Raw genomic sequence first — 22,242 nt, 5'->3', positions numbered from 1 at the left:
TGTGCACGTGCGTGTGTGTGTGTGTGTGTGTAGGAGGGTGCATATGGGTTCAACCTAATTTGGGAGCTTCCCATCACCTCTTGAGATGGACATGCACTGTTGAACTTGCAAACCTCAGTGATCAAATAACAGGTGTCAAGCTTTGGTCAAGGTGTGTGTGTGTGTGTGTGTGTGTGTGTGTGTGTGTGTGTGTGTGTGTGTGTGTGTGTGCGTGTGCGTGTGCGTGTGCGTGTGCGTGCGTGCGTGCGTGCGTGTGTGTGTGTGAGGTGTGTGTGTTCATGCGTACGCGCGTGCCTGCATGAGTGATGGGAATGACACAATATCCACTGAGAGTATTTCTCCCTTAGCGAGACAGTTTCTGTTGAGTGGCTATTGACTATTCTGTTGAGGGATATTTAAACTACTATGTTCAGGTTTCGGAGTGTCACATCACTGAAGCTCCCATAAACATGAAACTTGATGACATCCTCAACAGTGGGGACATGTAAACGTATCTACACCGTTTGAAAGATACTGTTGGGTTTTGACCCGTGGTTCAGAATGGAGATTGAAAATGCAGCAGTGTTGGAACAAAGTGCAGGTCAAGTCTATGAAACAAACAAACCTATCTGTATGGAGGTCTGTATGGACTACAGAGTACCAAAAACCAGGTCATATCATTGTTGTAGATGAGTGTCTAGTTGGTAAGTCATGTAAAATAAAAGGGGCGGGGGGGGGGGGGGGTGAAATGTGTATTTTGACTGCTGGGGGGGGGGGGGGGGGTTAAACACACGGGGGTCAAAAGTGACCCATGAACAGTAACATTTGAACGTAATAGGAGGTGATACAGCAAAGTATCACAAAATGATAAACCGTTCAACACAAAGAAACAAGAAGGGCATTGAAATCCTTATACGTCTGGAATGGAACATATACTGTAAGAAAAAAAGCTGCAAGAAAACGGTAAATGTCTGGCATCAATGGTTGCCAAATACTTACTGTCAAATTACAGTAAAATCAAATACATTTACAGATTACAACCTTTATTTAATGGTTCATATTTTGATAAAAGGTAATTTACTGTATTTTCTTATGGAATTTACACTTAAAGTAGAAAAACAAAAGTAATCTGTAAAATAATAGTGAATTTCCCATGAAAAACATTTATTTTTTACAGTGTACGCTTACCGATTGTCGTGCACGCGCATACTAATGCACTAATGTACATACTAATGCGTATGTATGCGCATGTGTCCTTTACTGCAGGTAAGCGTCTACACAACTGTGAAACCAAATAAGCGCGTGCGTGCATATTTGCGTGTGTTTCCTGTATATAGACCTTTTCAGAAGAATTCCATTGCTATTCCGTCGCTAGGGGGAGAAGCTTGGCCCCTGTTTATTTCCTGTCAACTACTGTATTAACAAAGGTCGCAACAGGAAACACAAAGGGGCCCAACATAGGATGTCAAGTCTATACAACAGTGTCCCCATAACCCGCCTGCCTAACGTTGGGAACAGACCAGGGTCGAATAGCCGCAAAGCGACACCAGCGATTTTTCTTGCACACGCAGTACACCTGGCTGTTCACACCAGCATTGATTGCCCCAGTCTGCTCCACTGTCACAGGTAGAGCTGATACAACTCCTCCCCTCTGTGTGTGTGTGTGTGTGTGTGTGTGTGTGTGTGTGTGTGTGTGTGTGTGTGTGTGTGTGTGTATCTGTGTGCAGAGAGATAGACACACACACACACAGAGGGGGGGGGGAGGGGTTGTGGGGCAGCAGAACAGAGAATGTCCAAGAGTTACCAAGCTCTTGACTTTTCAACTCTACCTGTGATTATTAAAGAGCAGCGATTCCCCCGCATTCCAGTCTATTCCACTGCTTTTTTTTAATAATCCAGGCGGAGCTGATATTTATCATGGGTTAAATAAAAAATCTAAAGAACTTGGTAACTCTCAGACATTTTAAATCCATGATTTTTAACCGTGTTGTCTCTGTACCCGTCTCTGCCCTGAACTTCCCTAAAGCACAGCAGACGCAAGAGAATGAAAATCAACAGGAGGAGGAGGAGGAGGAGGAGGAGGAGGAGGAGGAGGAGGAGGAGGAGGAGGAGAAAGGGGGGGGGGTCAACACCCCCTGGGGGATGAGGAGTGGTGTCAGGGAGATGGCACAAATATCCTCCTATCTCAGCTCATTCTTCACTGGTGACACACCTGGCATTGTCACCTGTGAAATCTGAGAAGAAGGGGGGCGGAGAAGGTTGGAAGGGGGTCGGAACGAAGAAGGAAAATGCGATCGATGTATACATGTTAACCAGTTTCCCCTCGGGGCAGACATTCCTTCCACTGTGTTGCGTGCCGTCGGCTATGCTAAGAATCTGGCCTGTTGATTATTAGTAAAGTGCTCCGAGGTGACGTGTGGAATAATGTGATGGTCCACTCCCACAACCATCCATCATGGCTGGGAACAGCGGGGGGGTTGGGGGGGTATCTGAGAATATACTGGTGATGTACTTGAAACACACAACCTCCCTGAATCTAAAGTCAGACCCATGAAGTTCAGTAGGCAGTAAACATGTTCCATATCTCTAGTCATGTAGCCTGGTGTTTTCTTGACACATGATCCATGAAAAATGTCAAACGAGAAACTTACTGCAATTCGTTCGTCTTTGGATCGACCCTGAGGATGGAAAAGAAGAGGTTTGTTTTCAGGGACAATGTTCAGCATTCATGCTTCTACACACCAAAGCGTTTTTGCAGATTAAAGGGAAATCAAATGTGATGCAATATATTTTGGTCTTACTTAAAGGTGACATGTACTATAAATGTCATTTTTCAGTCTCTAGCATTGTATTATAGTAATAGGAGTTCGTATCAATGTGTTTTAGTGTCTAAATACCATATTGGCGGATTGCTCTGATTCAGCTCAGCCCCTTTCCTCCTCCAGTAAATCAGGCCATTTTGATTTGAACGGCTGAGTCACGTCATTCAGACGCTGGGTAGCAGACAGTGATGTGATTGGCTCTGTGGTTGTAGCTAATGCCCGCCCACATTCTACCTAGACTGACTGTACACAGCGAGTGGAAACCACTTCCTCATACTCTGCATGGGGAGAGATAGAGAGAGAGAGAGATATATAGCACTTGGGGGGGGGGGGGGGGGGGGACCTGCCGCGCGCCACACACCCGCAAACGGGAGATTGAAAGAAAGAAACAAAAAAACCACAAGCTGCCGCGCGGACTCTCATCACCGAGAGGGAGAGAAAGGAAGAGAGAGGGAGGGAGGGAGAGAGGGGGCCTTGTCAATAACGGCCTGTCTTTTTTTCTCTCTCTCTCTCTCTCTCTCTCTCTCTCTCTCTCTCTCTCTCTCTCTCTCTCTCCCACCCCCTCCCTCTCTCTCTCTCTCCCACGCCCTCCCTCCCTCTCTCTCTCTCTCTCTCTCTCTCTCTCTCTCTCTCTCTCTCTCTATCTCTCTCTGTCTACCAGTGCAGACTGTGTGGACTGACTGTCACTCAAAGTGCTTATGGGCGGAGCCAGGCCATAACAGCCTGAAATCTTGAGGCTGAAAAATTATGGTTTTGAGTACTTGATTAGAAATATAAAACAATGCATTTTTTGGAAAAAAAATACTTACAAATGTCTTCAATAGACTAACAGGAATTGTGTAAAGTTGCCCAAATAGTGCTAGGAATAGCAGTACATAGCCCCTTTAACAGTAACAGTCTGAGGATACAATCATCTGAATTATTTTGTGACTGAGCACCAAACTGAAGATAATTTTAAATTTTTTGGACAAACATTTTGGAATAAAATGCTTGAGTCTTGTCCTTCTTATGGCCTGCATGCTGCCAGTCTTGTCCTCATTATGGCCTGCATGCTGCCAGAGTCCTGTCCTCCTTATGGCCTGCATGCTGCCAGAGTCTTGTCCTCCTTATGGCCTGCATGCTGCCAGAGTCTTGTCCTCCTTATGGCCTGCATGCTGCCAGAGTCCTGTCCTCCTTATGTAGGCCTGCATGCTGCCAGAGTCTTGTCCTCCTTATGGCCTGCATGCTGCCAGAGTCTTGTCCTCCTTATGGCCTGCATGCTGGCAGAGTCTTGTCCTCCTTATGGCCTGCATGCTGCCAGAGTCTTGTCCTCCTTATGGCCTGCATGCTGCCAGAGTCCTGTCCTCCTTATGGCCTGCATGCTGGCTGAGTATTGTCCTCCTTATGGCCTGCATGCTGCCAGAGTCTTGTCCTCCTTATGGCCTGCATGCTGGCAGAGTATTGTCCTCCTTATGGCCTGCATGCTGGCAGAGTATTGTCCTCCTTATGGCCTGCATGCTGGCAGAGTATTGTCCTCCTTGTGGCCTGCATGCTGCCAGAGTCTTGTCCTCCGTATGGCCTGCATGCTGCCAGTCTTGTCCTCCTTATGGCCTGCATGCTGCCAGTCTTGTCCTCCTTATGGCCTGCATGCTGCCAGAGTCCTGTCCTCCTTATGGCCTGCATGCTGCCAGTCTTGTCCTCCTTATGGCCTGCATGCTGCCAGAGTATTGTCCTCATTATGGCCTGCATGCTGGCATAGTCTTGTCCTCCTTATGGCCTGCATGCTGCCAGAGTCTTGTCCTCCTTATGGCCTGTATGCTGCCAGTCTTGTCCTCCTTATGGCCTGCATGCTGCCAGAGTCTTGTCCTCCTTATGGCCTGCATGCTGGCATAGTCTTGTCCTCCTTATGGCCTGCATGCTGGCAGAGTCTTGTCCTCCTTATGGCCTGCATGCTGGCATAGTCTTGTCCTCCTTATGGCCTGCATGCTGCCAGAGTCTTGTCCTCCTTATGGCCTGCATGCTGCCAGAGTCCTGTCCTCCTTATGGCCTGCATGCTGGCATAGTCTTGTCCTCCTTATGGCCTGCATGCTGGCAGAGTATTGTCCTCCTTATGGCCTGCATGCTGGCAGAGTATTGTCCTCCTTATGGCCTGCATGCTGGCAGAGTATTGTCCTCCTTATGGCCTGCATGCTGCCAGAGTCTTGTCCTCCTTATGGCCTGCATGCTGCCAGAGTCTTGTCCTCCTTATGGCCTGCATGCTGGCAGAGTCTTGTCCGCCTTATGCTACAGGTTTCACTGGATTCCAGTAAAGGTAACAGCTCGCTCATCCATCAATCACCATATTCTGTTCCGAGACAATGGAAAGTCTCTCTCTCTCTCTCTCTCTCTCTCTCTCTCTCCCCCTCTCTCCCCCTCTCTCCCCTCTCTCTCTCTCTCTCTCTCTCTCTCTCTCTCTCTCTCTCTCTCTCTCTCTCTCTCTCTCTCTCTCTCTCTCTCTCTCTCTCTCTCTCTCTCTCTCTCTCTCTCTCTCTCTCTCTCTCTCTCTCTCTCTCTCTCTCTCTCTCTCTCTCTCTCTCTCTCTCTCTCTCTCTCTCTCTCTCGTGTCTGCCTAGACTTGTCCCAGCTTGCAGAGATTGGAGACCTGCAGAGAGCGGAGGTTCTATTCCCCCTGCCCACACAACAAATGGAAACACCTAAACAGCCGGGGGTTTGATACCAGCTGTTGGCTTATTTTAAAAGCGTATTACACATGATGCTAATAAACACGGATGGAAAGCCCCTTGCAGTCAAAGTGGTATTTCTTCAAAGTATAGTACACCACCACAGTAACTAAGGCACCGAACATGGCCAACATTTATAAGACTGTGTACCGGGCAGTTCCCAGGTGGGTATAACCCTCCCTCTCCCCACTACTCCCTTGCTGTAAATTAGAAGGTGTTCATTCATCTTGTGTGGTTAAAAAAAATAGTTTGAGAACTTACTTTTATGTGTTTACTATACTTTTACTCCATTAGATTTCAAAGGAAATATCCTTCATTTTATTTGTTGCAAGTGCATGCAAAACATGCAAGTGCTAGCTACTTTTGACTAACTCATGTAATAAAAGTGATTAATTAATATTATTATTATTTTTTTTACTTTGAGTCAGCTAAATTGAAAAGGAAAACGCAGGGCAACCATAATTGGACCAGCAACCTTTGTAGCGAAAGCAGTAGCCTAGCAGTGAATGCAATAATTAAATATTTCTGCTTCGTCGTACTGAAATATGAGGACATAATTTTGGACACTCCAAATATCCGGTGATATCCTTGGATACTTTTACTCAAGTAGAATATGAACTGAGGACTTGTTTTTACCAGAGAACCTTTCTCTCGAGGGATTTAGACTCTTGCTTCAATTACGGCGCTATTCTGAAAGGCGCCATTTCCATTACATGCTACCGGCTCAACTCGACTCGCTTTTGGTAACAGGTACTTCATTTTCCACTGTATGCCTGTCGATAGGGGTTGCGGTGTTCGCTGATTGGTCAAGCGGTGTCTGTGGACCGCTTCATTCATAAAACAAGGTACTCTAGTATCTATTTAGGACCCGTTTATGACGAGGGGAGGACATTTCTCTCTGTTTAATAACGTTAAACGTAAAGTTAGACTTTGTTGTCGGCTTCCCGACTCATTTTAAAAAAGAGAAAAAGTATGCATGTCAATGGTGGAGTGAGGAGAGAGAACAAAGCAGGAATGTGAGAAATAATACATTATTTTCCAACTGTTTTATGGCAGTTATGTTCTAAAGCACAAATAAATAACCATCAAACACTCCACAGATGATTTTCTGTGGAAACAGACGCTAATATAGTTTAAATCCTCTGTGTTTCTCCTTTTCTTTCATTCATTTTCCACCACAGGGTGCTGTTGTAGTGAGCCTCATATTGTGATATAACGGTACATGCATTGAAAAAAGAAATTCCCCAGTGAATCTATCTAGTATATCAATACTGTGCTGTCAGAACAGTATTATGTTTGCAGGTTAAGTATTTAATGTTCAGTATTATTGGGCCTCATTCATGAAGCGATATAAGAACAGATTTCGTTCTTAACTAGCATTTCCTCTTATTTTGTTCTTACCTGGGATTTAGCAATGTTTTCTTATTGTTGCTTTTCTCTCAGGCAAGACCAAATTCTAAGAGTGGTCGAGAGCACTCTTACCCAGATAAGAAACTCTTACCCAGATGAGAAACATTTAAAAAAGCCTACCATTCCTAATAATAATAATAATAATACATCAGATTTATATAGCGCTTTTCCTAATGCTCAAAGACACTTTACAAAACAAAACAATATAATACAATACAGTTTTAGTAGATACAATAAAGAAATATATATAAAAAGTGAGAGAGGAAGGAGTTCATGCGTTGAAACTTGGTCAATTGCCCCCAAATACGACTTTATAAACCCAGAACCTTTCAATAATAATAATTATTATTATAACTTATTGCGTGCGTTCTTCTTCTGAAATTGATTATATATTGCTGTTAGAACAGTTAGATGCTGGCTGCCCAGGCGTATGCATAGAACGCATATTTACAACATCTCCTCTCTTCTCTGCTCCTACAAGTTCTGAGCGCATTCGGGGTTTTAGCCACAGGGACCTTTCAGAGAGAGATGACAGGTGACAGATCCAGTATTTCCCAACCTACTGCACGATTGGTTCTTGACAAGCGCGCATTCGTCCAGTATTGACAAAGCCTACTTTGCTGGAACGATTTATTTCGCACTATACAGTACGCGGTATACATATAAGTTAGGGCTGCATATAATTATCGGGCCGATATCAGCAATTATGACATCATCCCGATAAACCCGATAACATTATTGATAGCTCCGATAATATATAATACATTTTTTGGTTAAAAGAAATCCGGTGTGGGTGGATTGGGATGAAGGGCGTTTGTTTTTACTGTAGGCTCCTCCCGTTTTGCCAGTACTGTGGTACGACTGCTAGCGTGTGGTTTAGGAAGAGGGAGTTTTTCACAAATCCAGCGCTCCCTTTCTCATGCCTGGCTGTGACGTAGTCACGTAACATTCAGAAGCAGCACAGATAGTAAACAAAGATGGCGTCGTCTGACTTTTTCAAAGTTTCAGAGGAAAACAGTTTGCTTGCTATTTGTAACAAATGCAGAAGTTCCACGAGGAGGGAAAGGGGCTACACATCCAACCTAATAAGTCACCTGAAACATCACCACCGCTACGCTACAATGGTGTATTAAAATCCGACGACGACGCAGAGCAGCTAAAGGCTAAGCTAATCCAAAGCCAGCTGCAAAGGAACCGGCACGGCTTGTACCTATTGACGAGGCGTTTGCAAAATTAAAGATGTTTGACAGAGATGTCTCCTCTCCTATAGCGTCAACTGTTTTATCTGCTGACAAAGCACAATACCTGTTGGTTTTTTAGTTCACTCATTGTTCAGGGAAACACATTGTTAATGACATTGACGGATTGTGAATTTTGTGATTGACTCAAATTATATTTATTTGGAAAAATAAATATAGTCACTTTATTTTAAGAGTCAAAACTGTTCTCTTGGCTTTGTTTTGTTCATAGTAGTAACGCTCATGTCATGATAAATCTGGTTAGGTAAAAACTACAGGAATATACATAAAAAAAATATATTATAATACAATAAATATATATATATTATCGGGTATCGTATCGGTATCGACCTTGAGGAGCAGAAAGTTATCGGTATCGATATCGGGGTAAAAAAAATCTATATCGTGCACCCCTAATATAAGTACAAGTATAAGTCTTTATTTGTCATCCGATTAACACACACACACACACACACACGATGAGCGACCCACAGGAACACACACACACATGCACTGAGTCGCGAGTCGTGAGACGTGTGTGTGTGTGTTTGTGTGTGTGTGTGTCATTTTGAGATCAAATCGTTTCCTGTTGAATGGATCAGACGCGATCAGATGCTGAAAGTCTGCTGTTTTACACACACCTCATTCGCCTTATAAGGAGATGGCGGGCGTGTCTGTATGCAAATGTTTTGAGCGCGAACGCACATTTGAATTTAAGAATGAGTGGGATTCATCATGCAACAGACCTGGGTAAGAACAGATTTGGACGTTAAGAACGGCTTGATGAATGTGGCGGTGGCTTTTCTTATTGTTCTCTTAACAGACAAGAATATATGAAAAATAATAAGAGAGTATTGTTGAATGAGGCCCACTGTCTTTTAGACCACCCTTGTGTACAATAGTGTAGTGAGTCAGGCAAGAGCAGCCGTTGAACATTGGAAATACTTCACCTTGAAGTACAACCCTCCTTAACTTACACACTGGAAAAGCGTAGATCACTAGATGTATCAACCTCTAATAGGATTTTTCACGTGAGCAGCATTTCCTGGTTGAGAAGAAGATGACGTTGTGTCACAAGAGACGCTTCTCTCTGTGGTCTTTAGTGTCTTCACGGCACCGTTTGCCAAACACCTCGGCTCGCTCGGAACCGCGACGGAGGCGACACAAAAGTACCTTTTGCCATAACTTCTGCCCCGATGGAAAACCTAAAAAAGGCGAGTCGAGTCGAGTTGAGTCGGTACAATGTAATGGAAAAGGACCATAAAGGGTTCCTCCCTGGAGAAGATCCCTACTTATGGCAACATGATTCCCCTCCACTCTATTCTGTCTGCCCTGCCTCCCACGCCTGCCTGTTCCTGTACATTCAATGTTTTAATGCTGATTGAGAAACCAGTCAAAATAACAAAACAGAGCCGCGGAGCTACGGCCTACGGCTTTGGCTCTGCGTTACGGAGAAGGGACATCTGTTTTTACCCCCGCCCCTCTACACCCACTCGGCACTGGGAGCAGAGGAGCGCACGCATGGACCGTCCCGGTACGGGTCGGAGGCTGCTCAGCTTTCACCCCGCAGGCCGCAAACGTCTGCTCACGGAGCCGGGGGAGGAAATGAGGGGGGTCTCATTTTGTGTGCGTGTGTGTGTGTGTGCGTGTTTTAGCATGTGCTTGGTGAGTGAGAGAAGCAAGAGGCCACAGCCTTCCAACTTTCTGATATTGGTGTTAGTTTAAGCCGTCTTCCGGGTGATAAGCGTACAATAAATTCAGAAAGCGTACGCACGCACGCACGCACGCACGCACACACACACACACACACACACACACACACACACACACACACACACACACACACACACACACACACACACACACACACACACACACACACACACACACACACACACACACACACACACACACACACACACACACACACACACACACACACACACACACACACACACACCTCCTCCCCTTGACAGCATGCTGACACAGTGTGATACTTTCAATCTACCCTTGGGGAGAAAAGAGCAAAAATCCTTCCACTTTTGAACTGAGATGCAAATGTGTGCGCGTTTATGTGTGTGTGTGTGTGTGTGTGTGTGTGTGTGTGTGTGTGTGTGTGTGTGTGTGTGTGTGTGTGTGTGTGTGCGTGTGTGTGTATGTGTGTATGTGTAGAATGTGTAGAGGTAAAGTGGTTCTAACCTGGTCAACCCGCACCCATTCATTATTAACCCACTCTTGTACCCCAAAGAGAGAGACAGAGAGGGATTAATATGTACTGTACATCAATCACAGCGTAAGCCATGTTAAGCGTAAGCCATGTTAACTGTAACGCACCAAGGCTATTGCCTTATCTACCAAGTAGCTATTCTTGGCAAGAAGCACCAGGTGATGTGAATACCGGTGTCGCCTAATCATATAAACCAGATGCAGCTCAATTTCCAGACACCGACTCAGCGGTTTTCAATTTCACTCCAGGGAAGAGATCTGGGATGCAGCGAAACCATGGCGATGGTGGTGTATATCTAGTAACACAACGCTCCCCATGGCTGCAGTCTGCAGAATATGAACTCTGCGGGAGCACGGCTTCATTCTAACAATGTTCTCGGGTCTCGTCTGTCGGATCTCGTCCTCCCTGGTCAGCTGAGTGTCTGACTTACAAGTCTCCCCGTTTTGTGTTTTCTGTCACTGTCTATTATGAAACAAAGTGCTTGGGACACTTGAAACAAAGTGCTTAGATATCGTGAATATTGCAAAGATGATCAAAACCTAAAGGGCAACAGAAAATGTGAACACATTATAGTATTCGTTTTAAAAGCTTTGATATTAATGAACAGATTGATTGTTTCGTACCGAGCCAGTCTGCGGGGGCTGTCTTGGGGGCAGGGATTCCACAAGACCACTTCCTTCCCCTGAGGCCTGAGGAGAGAGAAAATGGTTAATATGCATGTTACCGTGCCACTCTTCTGTGATTCTGTGAGTCCTGTAACGTAACAGTAACACAAATGCTCCAAAGGGAATGTCACCCATTTTAAGAATTCCTATATGTTCTTCCTGTGCCCCGGGACAGTTCAGTCAGTATTTGAGAACACACACCACTCTCTCCTAAAGCTAGACAGAAGAAAGAGAAACCCCTCCATCTGTGATTGCAGACATCCTAATGAGGTTTGTAGCATTGCTAGAAGGTCTGGACCAGAATTCAAACCTCATTTGGGTGTAGTTCGCACAAATATTTTATGGCCTCATAAAGTCAGAGACTGATACATTGTCTATGGAGGAGCCCCAGATTTGATATCGCAGTTCGGAGGGTACAGAGAGGGTTCTCGCTCTGATTACTTGCTTTAGGAGAGAGTGGTGAGTTCATAAATAAATAAATACATAATTAAATACATGGGTGTCATTCCCCCCAAAGTCCCCCCTAAGAGGAGAGGACAGTTCAGTCAGTTAAACTCCTGAATGTCTTCCCCCTAAGAGGAGAGGACAGTTCAGTCAAAAGAGGACAGTTCAGTCAGTTACACTCCTTAACATCTTCCCCCTAAGAGGAGAGGACAGTTCACTCAGGAGAGGACAGTTCAGTCAGTCAAACTCCTGAATGTCTTCCCCCTAAGAGGAGAGGACAGTTCAGTCAGTTAAACTCCTGAATGTCTTCCCCCTAAGAGGAGAGGACAGTTCAGTCAGAAGAGGACAGTTCAGTCAGTTACACTCCTTAACATCTTCCCCCTAAGAGGAGAGGACAGTTCACTCAGGAGAGGACAGTTCAGTCAGTCAAACTCCTGAATGTCTTCCCCCTAAGAGGAGAGGACAGTTCACTCAGTTAAACTCCTGAATGTCTTCCCCCTAAGAGGAGAGGACAGTTCAGTCAGTTACACTCCTTAACATCTTCCCCCTAAGAGGAGAGGACAGTTCAGTCAGAAGAGGACAGTTCAGTCAGTTAAACTCCTGAATGTCTTCCCCCTAAGAAGAGAGGATAGTTCAGTCAGAAGAGGACAGTTCAGTCAGTTACACTCCTTAACATCTTCCCCCTAAGAGGAGAGGACAGTTCACTCAGGAGAGGACAGTTCAGTCAGTCAAACTCCTGAACGTCTTCACTCTAAGAGGAGAGGACACACAGAGGAAATACATCAACAGAGCCAAAGGAAGACAGCTGTGTCTTGGGATGAAACCATTTAAAAGATGAAAGACACACATCTCACAAAATCACAACCTGTCATTTCCAACTGGGGGGACGTTTGTTTGTTTCCATTTTAATCCAAAGCAGATCTAAAGACGTGATAATGACACGCAGCGAAGCTAAGACCTTGTTGGTGTACCACTTGTGAGTTAGTTGGAGCAGCTGCGAGGCACAGTGTCTCCCCGGCTTGCCGTACACTAAATAAAAGCTAGCTGTAAGCATGCAGCTCCGACGCACCTGTGTTTGTGTACAAGCGGCTGGGGTCAAAGTTCACTCACCACGTCCGAGTCATCTTCCTCGTCTTCGCAGTGTCTCTCGGCGACGCGGGAGTTGCCGATCACCCTCAGGTCTCCAATCACCCCCTACAACACACACACACACACACACACACACACACACACACACACACACACACACACACACACACACACACACACACACACACACACACACACACACACAAACACATGGACACGCACACACACACACATACACAAACAAAGCAGTTGTCAAACAAAAAGGACCTTTCATGTGTGATGGTATGGCAGGCATCATGTTATGACGCGGTCTGTACAGCTGTTGGGCTGTCGTCACACACACACACACACACACACACACACACACACACACACGTGCGCACAAACGCAAACACACACTTGCATACTTTAACTCACTTAGTCTCAACACGGATAAACAGATGCTAATCTCTCAGAACTGTCGCGTCGTCCAGCCTGCCGCTGCAATCTGGGAATATTTCTTCCCTTCTTCCTGCCGAATCAGACGGGCTATTGACATCCACAATTTGCTGAGAAATGAGCTTGCCGCCTGTGAAGTGCCACCGCCTCTTCCTTCACATAGTGTTCGATACAAGTTGGTACGCATGAGATTCACCAAATTACATGTGCGGCTGGTTTGGTATCAAGAGGCATTTGTTCCCAGTGGGTGAATTATCTGGATGCCTCGAGCTGACTTCATAGGCTGAAAAATTTTAGTTTAACCAGTGCATTACAGTACAAATATAATCTTAGGTTGTCAATGTGGGTTCTGATGCCTGAATAATATCAGAGCAATGTGTAAAAGTCTGTTCCTAGTATGATGCGTCAGATGTCCTTGTCCTGCATGGGATCTTGTGTCTACTCTGTACACAATATAGCCATACTGTAATTCCCACGGGAAGATATTTTTTGTTTGCTGATGGCATTGAAAATAAGAGGTCACTTAGTATTTGCGTCTGTCTTGACGTAATTCAAACGTAAATTCTAAAATTCTAAAAACATCTGTTTTGTAAATATATACATGGTATAAACATGTAGATGCCAGAGAAGCTCATTAGCCATGATTTGATTTTGGAAGATTACATTCAATTGTGGCTTTGGAATACATTCTTGAGGGAAAGTACGGAGTTAAGCTCCCTGTTATGGTGTATGAGCTACGGATCATGGAAGTCTCCATTGCAAAATGTCAGGCCTAAGGGAAATGCAGTTTATATAAACAACACATATTGTTTGTCTCAACTGTCTTTTGAAACTGCCAACCAATTGAAACAAAGCGTTGAGGAAATTGAGAAGGTTCCTTCGCAGTAAGGCAACACCTTTGACTTAAATAAGAGTTGGTCTTGTCAGGAGAAGAGGGAAAATAGTGAGCATTTCAATAGTGTGAGGTTCACTTCTCTTGAAAAATATAGTATGCCCAAAGAATATACCGAAATAGATTGGTAAACTACCAGAGTGACTAATAGTCAGATCTTTCCCACGTTAGTCACACAACAGAAAAACAATCTGTGTCTGTGTTTCTCATCAACCTAAGTTTCTCAATGTCCCTATTGCTGCACGAATCCGCTTCAAGGCCCTCGACCTGGCATACCGTGCGGCAAAGGGAACCGCTCCCGCCTACCTCCGGTCAATGGTCTCTAACTACACACCCGCAAGACCCCTACGCTCTGCATCTTCTGGCCGCCCTCAGACCTACTCCTATCCAAGCTCCGGGAGGGTCATCAAAGAGAAGTCGCCTATTCTCAGTCCTTGCCCCACAATGGTGGAATGAACTACCCACCCCAGTTAGGACAGCCGAAACCCGTCCAATCTTTCGCCGTCGACTAAAGACGCACTTCTTCAACCATTATCTAAAAAAAAAAAACCTAACCCTAACTAACCTTACTGTCATGCACTTGTCCTAATAAACTAACCTACACTGTAGCACTCAACACTTTATGAACATTGTTACTCAGCTGATAGAGTTGTGCCCTTCCTGATGACTTGTCGTACAGAACTTGTAAGTCGCTTTGGATAAAAGCGTCAGCTAAATGACTAAATGTAAATGTACTGTATCCTTCCAACAAGGACTTTACAACAACTAATTTACCCCAGAGTAATTATTTTGCCCTGTCACACTTCTAATTGCTATCTATCTATTAAACTTAAGATTCTTAATGGTCCAATTTTTGCTTAGTCGGAGAGAATGCGTATGACAGTAAATTACATATCAATCCATGGTAGACTGGGATAGTATGAATCCATTCAAAAGTATTTTAAAGTATTTCCTTAAACCGAATTCGACAACACCCTTCCCAATCAGAACGCGTCAAGATGCCTCCAAAGCCACACCCTGCTAGGTAGCTAGCAGGCAGCTATGTGTTTGTTTGTTTGTTTGTTTGTTTGTTTGTTTGTTTGTTTGTTATGTAACTGTTATCCGCATAATAAGTGGGCGTGTCACTAGAGAGTTTGATAAAACGGCTCACTTGTTCCAATCATTTGATTTGGTTGTTAGTTTGATTTGATGTCATTGTTTTAGCTCCTTCTCCTTATCATTTTTTAAGTGGAATCCTACCGAATTGTACTTTTAGGTCTTTTAGGAGTTCTGCAAAAGCAGACAAACATTATTCCTACAATTTGCCAAAACTGGATGAAAGAAACAGTTTGCACCTGTCTGTCTGTGTTTACCGCTCACAGAAAAGGTCAAAGGTTGTTGGGGTCAGCTGCCGGGCTTTACAGCAGTCAAACGAGAAGCAGCTGATTGCACCCCAACTGTGAAGACTACCAATTATCTCCAGTCCAGCTCGGAAGGTCATGGAGCGGCCGGGACATTTATGTTTTGAGTTAGAACGGGCCAATTTTGAGCAATCAGATCACGTGGGAGGTAACCTGAATGGACGGGGTTGGGTATCACATGTTTGACTATGGACTAGAAGGTCAGTTTTGCCCAGTTTCACTCAGCAGTCAGCCCTGTCTCATTCAGGCTGCTCTGACATCAGTGATACAAGTCTGGGCTGGAAACGTGCAAAGCTCAGTCTTTTGACTGCCACAAAAAAAACACTCCGATTGTTGCCCCTGTCTACAATGAAAAGCTTCAAAACATTTGAGGTAACTACAGTATATTTCCAACTCTGGTTATTCCCGGATATTAATTAATTTCCTGACCTAAAAGGCGTAACATAAAGAGCTTTACGCCCCTCAACCACTCCAAGTAAGCCTATGTACACACTACATACCAGGAATTTGTCAGGATCGGCCCCTCCGGCTTGGCCGACGAAGACCCCGGCCCCGGCCTCCAGCTCCATCTCGTCTGGGGACCTCTCAAAGCGCACCACCAGGGGGTCCGAGTCGCAGTTGATGTAGAGGGTGACCTTGTCGTCCCGCACGGCGACGGAGAAGCGCGTCCAGATGTTCCTCAGCGAGGGCACGGCAAACCGGGCCGCCTCGTACGACTCCTGCGAGTCGGGCTCCGTGTAGTAAAGGATGATGTTCTGCCTGCCGCCCTGCACCGCCGACAGCTTGACGCCGACGTACATGATCTGCTGCGAGGCGTCCGTGACGGAGAAGATGACGCCAGCCTTGTCGGAGGTGGGTTTCAGGTTGAAGAGGAGCGAGAAGTCTCGGTAGAACGGGCTGGGCAGGTGGGCACGAGCCAGCTGGCCCGTGTTGGAGTCGGGGCCGAAGACGTAGCTGGGAGTGTTGTCGGGCCCATAGGTTTTGGTTATCTCATCTGGAGGGGGATCCCCGATCAGCTGTAGTAGGGAGACTCCACTCTCATCTAGACGGGAAGAGAGACAGGATGTGAGGGCACAGCACAAGGGGATGTGATGGCGGGTTAAAGGGGAGGGCTGCATGGCAAGGTTTATGTTAGACAGAGCTCTATTAGTCTGCTGGGAGGGTTGACTCTGTGAGTTATGTGAGTCATGTTGTGTGTGATGGACAGACTGCCATCACTTCTTTGTTATTGATTTTAATTTTTGTTTTTTGAGTCTTTGCTAGTTTAAGAAGTAGAGGGAAACATACTTCACGGTATAAGCATTAACATAATTGATCAATAAGTCTTCCCTTTTTTAAGTAATGCACAATAGGGAGGTGTAGTCTGACGTCACTGGTTGTTCCACCCGTATAGGGATTTATCATTGGGAAAATGGATTATCCGCTATTGTAACATTTTTGCCGCATGGAAATTGAAAAGCTTAAAATGTTTGCACACAATGAGTTCCCTTCTATCACTAACATTATTGTGTGTAATGTGATCAACCCTTGTGGACATTCTGTTTCTGATCTATTAGGTACAGAGTATTGAATCAGTATTATTTCAGTTCCAAGTATTGTTTCTCTATCAAGTATCGTAATACTAAACTTGGTATTGGTATCGAAGTAAACATTTTGGTATCGTGACAACACTAGAACATACACACATACCATAGTAGGATCTGATGACAACTGACAACTAATTATGCCCTTTCCTTTTTTAAATTTGTTTTATGTTGGCCCACATTATTATGGGGCATTGCTCAAGGGCCCAATGCAAACAAGTCCATCTATCGCCTGGAGCAAAAAAAAAGAAGAAAAACATTTCAGTGGGTTATTAAAACCAACAAACTATGACATCTCCATAAAAGGAGGAGAGGACACCTCTTGGGACCAACAAAAGCAGATTACATTGACAGATGTGACACCAGAGTCAAGTGATGAAACCTTAGCTGACGAGGGGAAGAAGGGGAATTCCACAGTTTGGATAACGACAGCTCCCTAATATTTGTGTGGGTTCAGACAATGACCCTGTTTAATTTTTTTTTTTAAATCCAACAATAAAAAAGTATTTCAAAGAACTCCATGAGGATATGATTTGAATGAGCTAATAAGGCAAATGCCATCCTGAGACTGACGTTTAGATTTAGATTCAACAGGGCATTTTGTGCCTTCATTCATTCATGAACCGCCAATAGACTAGGTGTATTGGTATCTGGCATGGCGTTATTGATGTTGTGAAGACTTTCTTTGTATGCAAGACACATTTCTGGCAGAGAATAAATAAATATAATCTAAGCTACTGTAGCCTGAACTTACTATCTGTGTAATTCCATCTGAATGAGCCATTTATTGGACAATGTGGTTCGAATATACCTGTATGCCAACTCTAGTAACTAAAATCTAATCAGTAAACTACATGTGTGCTAAAACAGCACAAAAAAATGCCTACAGCCATTAAAACGTTATCCCATGGCTTGAGATTCAGGAGAGCTGAACACAGATGTAAGCAAATCGACAACAAAACAAGAATGCTTCTTGGCAAAGCAACAGATCATCACCAAACCTGACGTCATGTAACCTTCAAATCCTTTGAGCTGGCTGATGTTATCGCTAAAACACATTTTCACCTACTCTCTACTCTAATAACTGGAATGTTGATTCAAACTATAAAATAACAGCACTAAGCGGAACACCCGAATCAGATGAACACTAGAACAAAGAGGCAAAAGCCCTTCACTTCTGCGACATCTGCTGCATGTCCCCACTCCAGGGCGCAACAGCTGTGTCCCCCAAATATCTTCTCTCCCCGTCTCGTCACCCCGGGTGATTCTGTCGGGGACGGGTCAGTGCATAATAATTGGGGAGGTTTTTGGAAAATACATGGAACACAAAGGGGAACTCTTCCAATTCAAATCATCCTTGTTTTGGAGGTTCACAGTGGGGACATCTACTGTATTTGTGCATTCCGATGCAAAGGTTGGCGAATCATTTATCCTTGTTTTTCTGGATCGCAACTCTGAGTAAACATTATTCCTACGTTGGTCAAAGAGATATGTTTGATTGTCTTAAAAACATATATATATATATATATATATATATATTTTATTAAAGAGGAAAAATATACTTGTTTTTTTTAATTACTGTTTTGGTAGATTCATCAACATCGTTTCTTGTCCTTTGAAGAACGGTTTTGGGGTATAACCCGGTGACTAATGTGCCAGTTCTAAATCATGTTTCAAAGCCTTCCTGTTGCACTTTGAATACTGTAGATCAGTGGAGTCTGCAGGTGGCTTTGTTAAGAGCTAAAGCATATTTGGTATTCAGCTAAAACCCAAGGTCTATGCAGCCTCTCTGTAACCCACTGTAAAATGTAAATAAATCACACACACATGAGTTGGAACAAGTATGCCCTATCAAGTGGTTCTCAACCTTTTTAATGTCAAGGAACCTCAAATTGTTACACATTAGGCAGCAGGTTTTTGGTGCCGGTAAGATTTTGTCTCAGGGACCCCCATCTTTCCATCAAGATTTGTGTTGTTAGACAAGGTATGATTAAGAATTATATAGCTGAGATACCAGCGGAGAGAAAATCTATGTGTATCTAATCTATGATCGGAATAGTCACTCTTTTCTCATGGGAGAAATAGACCCCAGGTTGAGAACCACCGCTCTAGGCTACCAGAGAACTCCAGTATCTGATTGTTCCTATAGCTTTCATTAACATTTGATCCAAAAGAGGTGTCAGCTAATCTGAAAATCACTGTCAGCTGTAGCCCCATATCCCCTATAATACAAGATACGATCCTGACATTACAAGTGCTCTGTGTGTAACTAACAGGCAATGGCCACTTAAATGACACAATGAGCCGACCAAAAGATGTTTTAGCATTGTTTGGTGGAAGCGAGAGGCCCTGTCACCTTGGGGAGGCTGTGGGTCCCTCGCTCTGATGATGTGAGAATGAGACAGCCCTGAGGGGGCCTTGAGTGGGCCTGTGTTTGCAAGTCCACACAAGCAGCCTGTCTTCTGTACTATCTCCACCAGAGGTATGCTCAAACGGCACCCTACTTTGTATCCATTTCACATTTCCCTCATGTGGGAAAACAGGCCTCTCTAATATGTTGAGTAAAATATCATGTTATGTCCCAGTTTTCACATTTAGTATCTATGGCATATAGACATGTTCCATATAGAAGCAGTAGGCTGATCTGCTTGTATTTTGTATTAAATCGCAGCTTTGGCACCGCACTGTACATTGGACTCATCTTGGCAACAATTAAGGCCTCAGTTATTTCAGTCAGAAGTATGCTATTTCATTCCCATAGGTTGGCAGTGGCTCGCCAAAGAAAACTGATTTGCAAGCAGATTAAACTTGTGGATCAGTAATAAGTTGGAATGTGGGACGCATGTCTCAAAACAGAGGCTGAGTCTCTTTTGAGTTCATCATTCATAGGTTTTATTTTGCCCCCCCCCCCCCCCTCCCTCTTGAATATCATCGCCTCACGATATAATATCAACGCTATGATTCAATCATCTGATTTTTTGGTGCCTTGCCAACCCTTCATGTCTCTCCTATAGCACTTACCCGATGCTAAAAGGAGACAACTTTTGTGTGTGTGTGTGTGTGTGTGTGGGTGCGTGCGCGTGTGTACATGCGCTTGTGTGTGCCCGACATTCCAACACAAGCCACTCATTACTGAAATAGCTCACCTATTATGATGACCAGATGTTCACGCTTTAGTCTATGCTCAGAATTTACCAACAGATGGCACATACACAATAAAAAAAAACATCAATATCATGTCTGCTCCCCCCCCCCTCTTCACTATATGACAGCTGACAGAATCATGAGTTCTTCTGACACGGCATCCTGGTTTATTTGCTAATGATGGAGTATTCATTCTCAAACATCTGTTAATATGCTGACATTATTTGTTACCTGGCTGAATGGATACTAGGACAAACTTCTCATGCAAAATGTGTTTAAAAAATTTGAAGAAAATCCAACTGACTAACTTGAAAGTGAACTGACCTCGACCTTCTTCAGCACTAGCTGTACCTTGTCTCACTGATGGAGGAATGATGCCCTTATTAACTAATCAAGACATATTAACTAATCAAGACAAATCTGAAATATTTCTGGAAGAATATTGCTTCTTGCAGCTAGATTGCAGCAATATTACAGCTTGAAAGTAATTCAAGTTTCCAATTTTTCATGCAATGGTTTCCCTTAATATGAACTTATCAAAGAGAATGATACACAGTGATACATCATGTAGTAGATGCCAGTATAAAACGTAAAGCCCATGCATACCAAAGTAAGTGAGTAAGACCATTTCATGACCAGATCTACAAAATGCAGTTGGAATGCCTTTGGCTGATGTTCCTTTAATGTCCTGGCATTGTCACCAAAAGGCTGGCCGGTCATTCATTCATTCTCATTGACAGTGTTGGGAAAGTTCACTTTCTACATGAACTAGTTCAGTTCGCAGTTCACAAATTTTTAAATGAACTAGTTCAGTTCATAGTTCATAATTCAAAATTTTGAACTAAAGTTCATGGTTTCAAAAATGAACTAATTTATAGTTTATAGTTCTTTTTTCAATACGTTGCTGCAAGCTATTATTTGTCAAATGTATTGCCACAAACCATATAGAACCACAGAATACTGGCATTTCCATAACGCTTTGCTGCCGCCCATTCAGTCCACACTAGTAGCAGCTGCAGCTTTCATCTCTACAGTATATTTTGAGGAAAAACGTGCTGCTTGAATGGTCTTTATTAAGTATAATAATCTAAATATATTTAAAGTACCAAAAGTGAAAGTAGTCATTGTGCAAACATATAACATATAAAACATGTGCCGACATAACTCTGTACTAACACAACACGAGGTAGGAACCAGGCTGAGGTATGAAACTAAGGTTGTACCTCAAAGTTCAATATTCAAAGTGCAAAACATTTACTGACTTTAACTAAAACGTTTAACTAAATGCTCATACGCCGCCGCCCGCCGTAGAGTCTGACTCTGAGCGAGTGCAGAGCAAGTGCGAGTGCTGCTGCTATACTACCCGACTCCCCTAAGCCCCGCCCAGAGCGGTTGCCAGATTGGGTGGTTTTCCGCATTATTTTGAAGCCTGTTTACGGTGTGTTTTAACTGGGTTTTCGGCTGAAAGGCATATGAAATCTGGCACACTTTTGAACGCCATTATAATACAGTGCTGAGAATGAACGCACTTTTGAACGCCGTTATACAGCGCTGAGAATGAACGCGTTCTCAATTACGTTCATCTAGCGGAAATACAGTACGTTCAGTTCACGTTCGCCCCAAAATACGAACGCACTCACGAACGATCGTTCATTGAACGCGTTCAGGTACATCACTGCTCATTGATCAAAAATAGTTGGGTGTGCAGACGGGTTCCCCATTAGCATTTTAAGAGCAATCTCAATTCAGCCTTCCGAAAAAGCCTTTCTCCACCAATGACAGCTTAACAAGTCTTGTCGGCCAATCAGACAAAGAAAAAGAGCTGTTTCTTGAATGGCAGCACTGGCTTTATGTCCTGGTTTGTCTTGTCACAACTATTTATTAACCCGGAATAAAAAGAATAAGTTTCCCCACAACTTCCAGAGACATTTAACACTTCCACCTTCCTTCATATGTTGCATGGGGGGGTAACCCCGGTTGATCGAGCTGTATAGAGTAGAACAACACGTCTTTTGAGCATAGTCTACTCTGAGGTCCATCGGGATTGAGTGGGTTTCTGATGCTTTCTGACGATAAGCAAGGAAAGTGAGTGAGGAAGTGACGGCTCCAGGATTAGCGGGCAGAATCAGAAACACCTGGATCGCCGCGGTGAACTCTGGCCTCCGCCGGGGCCATGCTCTGCCACCAATCAAAACATCCCCCGGGGGCCTGA

The 22,242-nt window shown here is 44.1% G+C and overlaps 1 protein-coding gene across 1 annotated transcript in view; it reads right to left on the bottom strand.

The window, feature by feature from the left end:
- Window positions 1-22,242, bottom strand: part of LOC311226002 (collagen alpha-1(XVIII) chain-like) — a 107,125-nt gene that overhangs the window by 75,968 nt on the left and 8,915 nt on the right. The window contains exons 2-5 of the mRNA XM_084311384.1: window positions 15,804-16,345; window positions 12,595-12,678; window positions 10,999-11,064; window positions 2,631-2,657 (exon numbers count right to left, since the gene is read on the bottom strand). Of these exons, the coding sequence (XP_084167510.1) occupies window positions 2,631-2,657; window positions 10,999-11,064; window positions 12,595-12,678; window positions 15,804-16,345 (719 nt within the window). The remainder of the gene's footprint in view (window positions 1-2,630; window positions 2,658-10,998; window positions 11,065-12,594; window positions 12,679-15,803; window positions 16,346-22,242) is intronic.

This window comes from Notolepis coatsorum, assembly GCF_963971535.1.
Source record: "Notolepis coatsorum genome assembly, chromosome: 3".
NCBI classification, from domain to species: Eukaryota; Metazoa; Chordata; class Actinopteri; order Aulopiformes; family Paralepididae; genus Notolepis; species Notolepis coatsorum.
The sequence above is the reverse complement of the archived record's forward strand: the minus strand, read 5'-3'. Positions and strand labels throughout refer to the sequence as shown.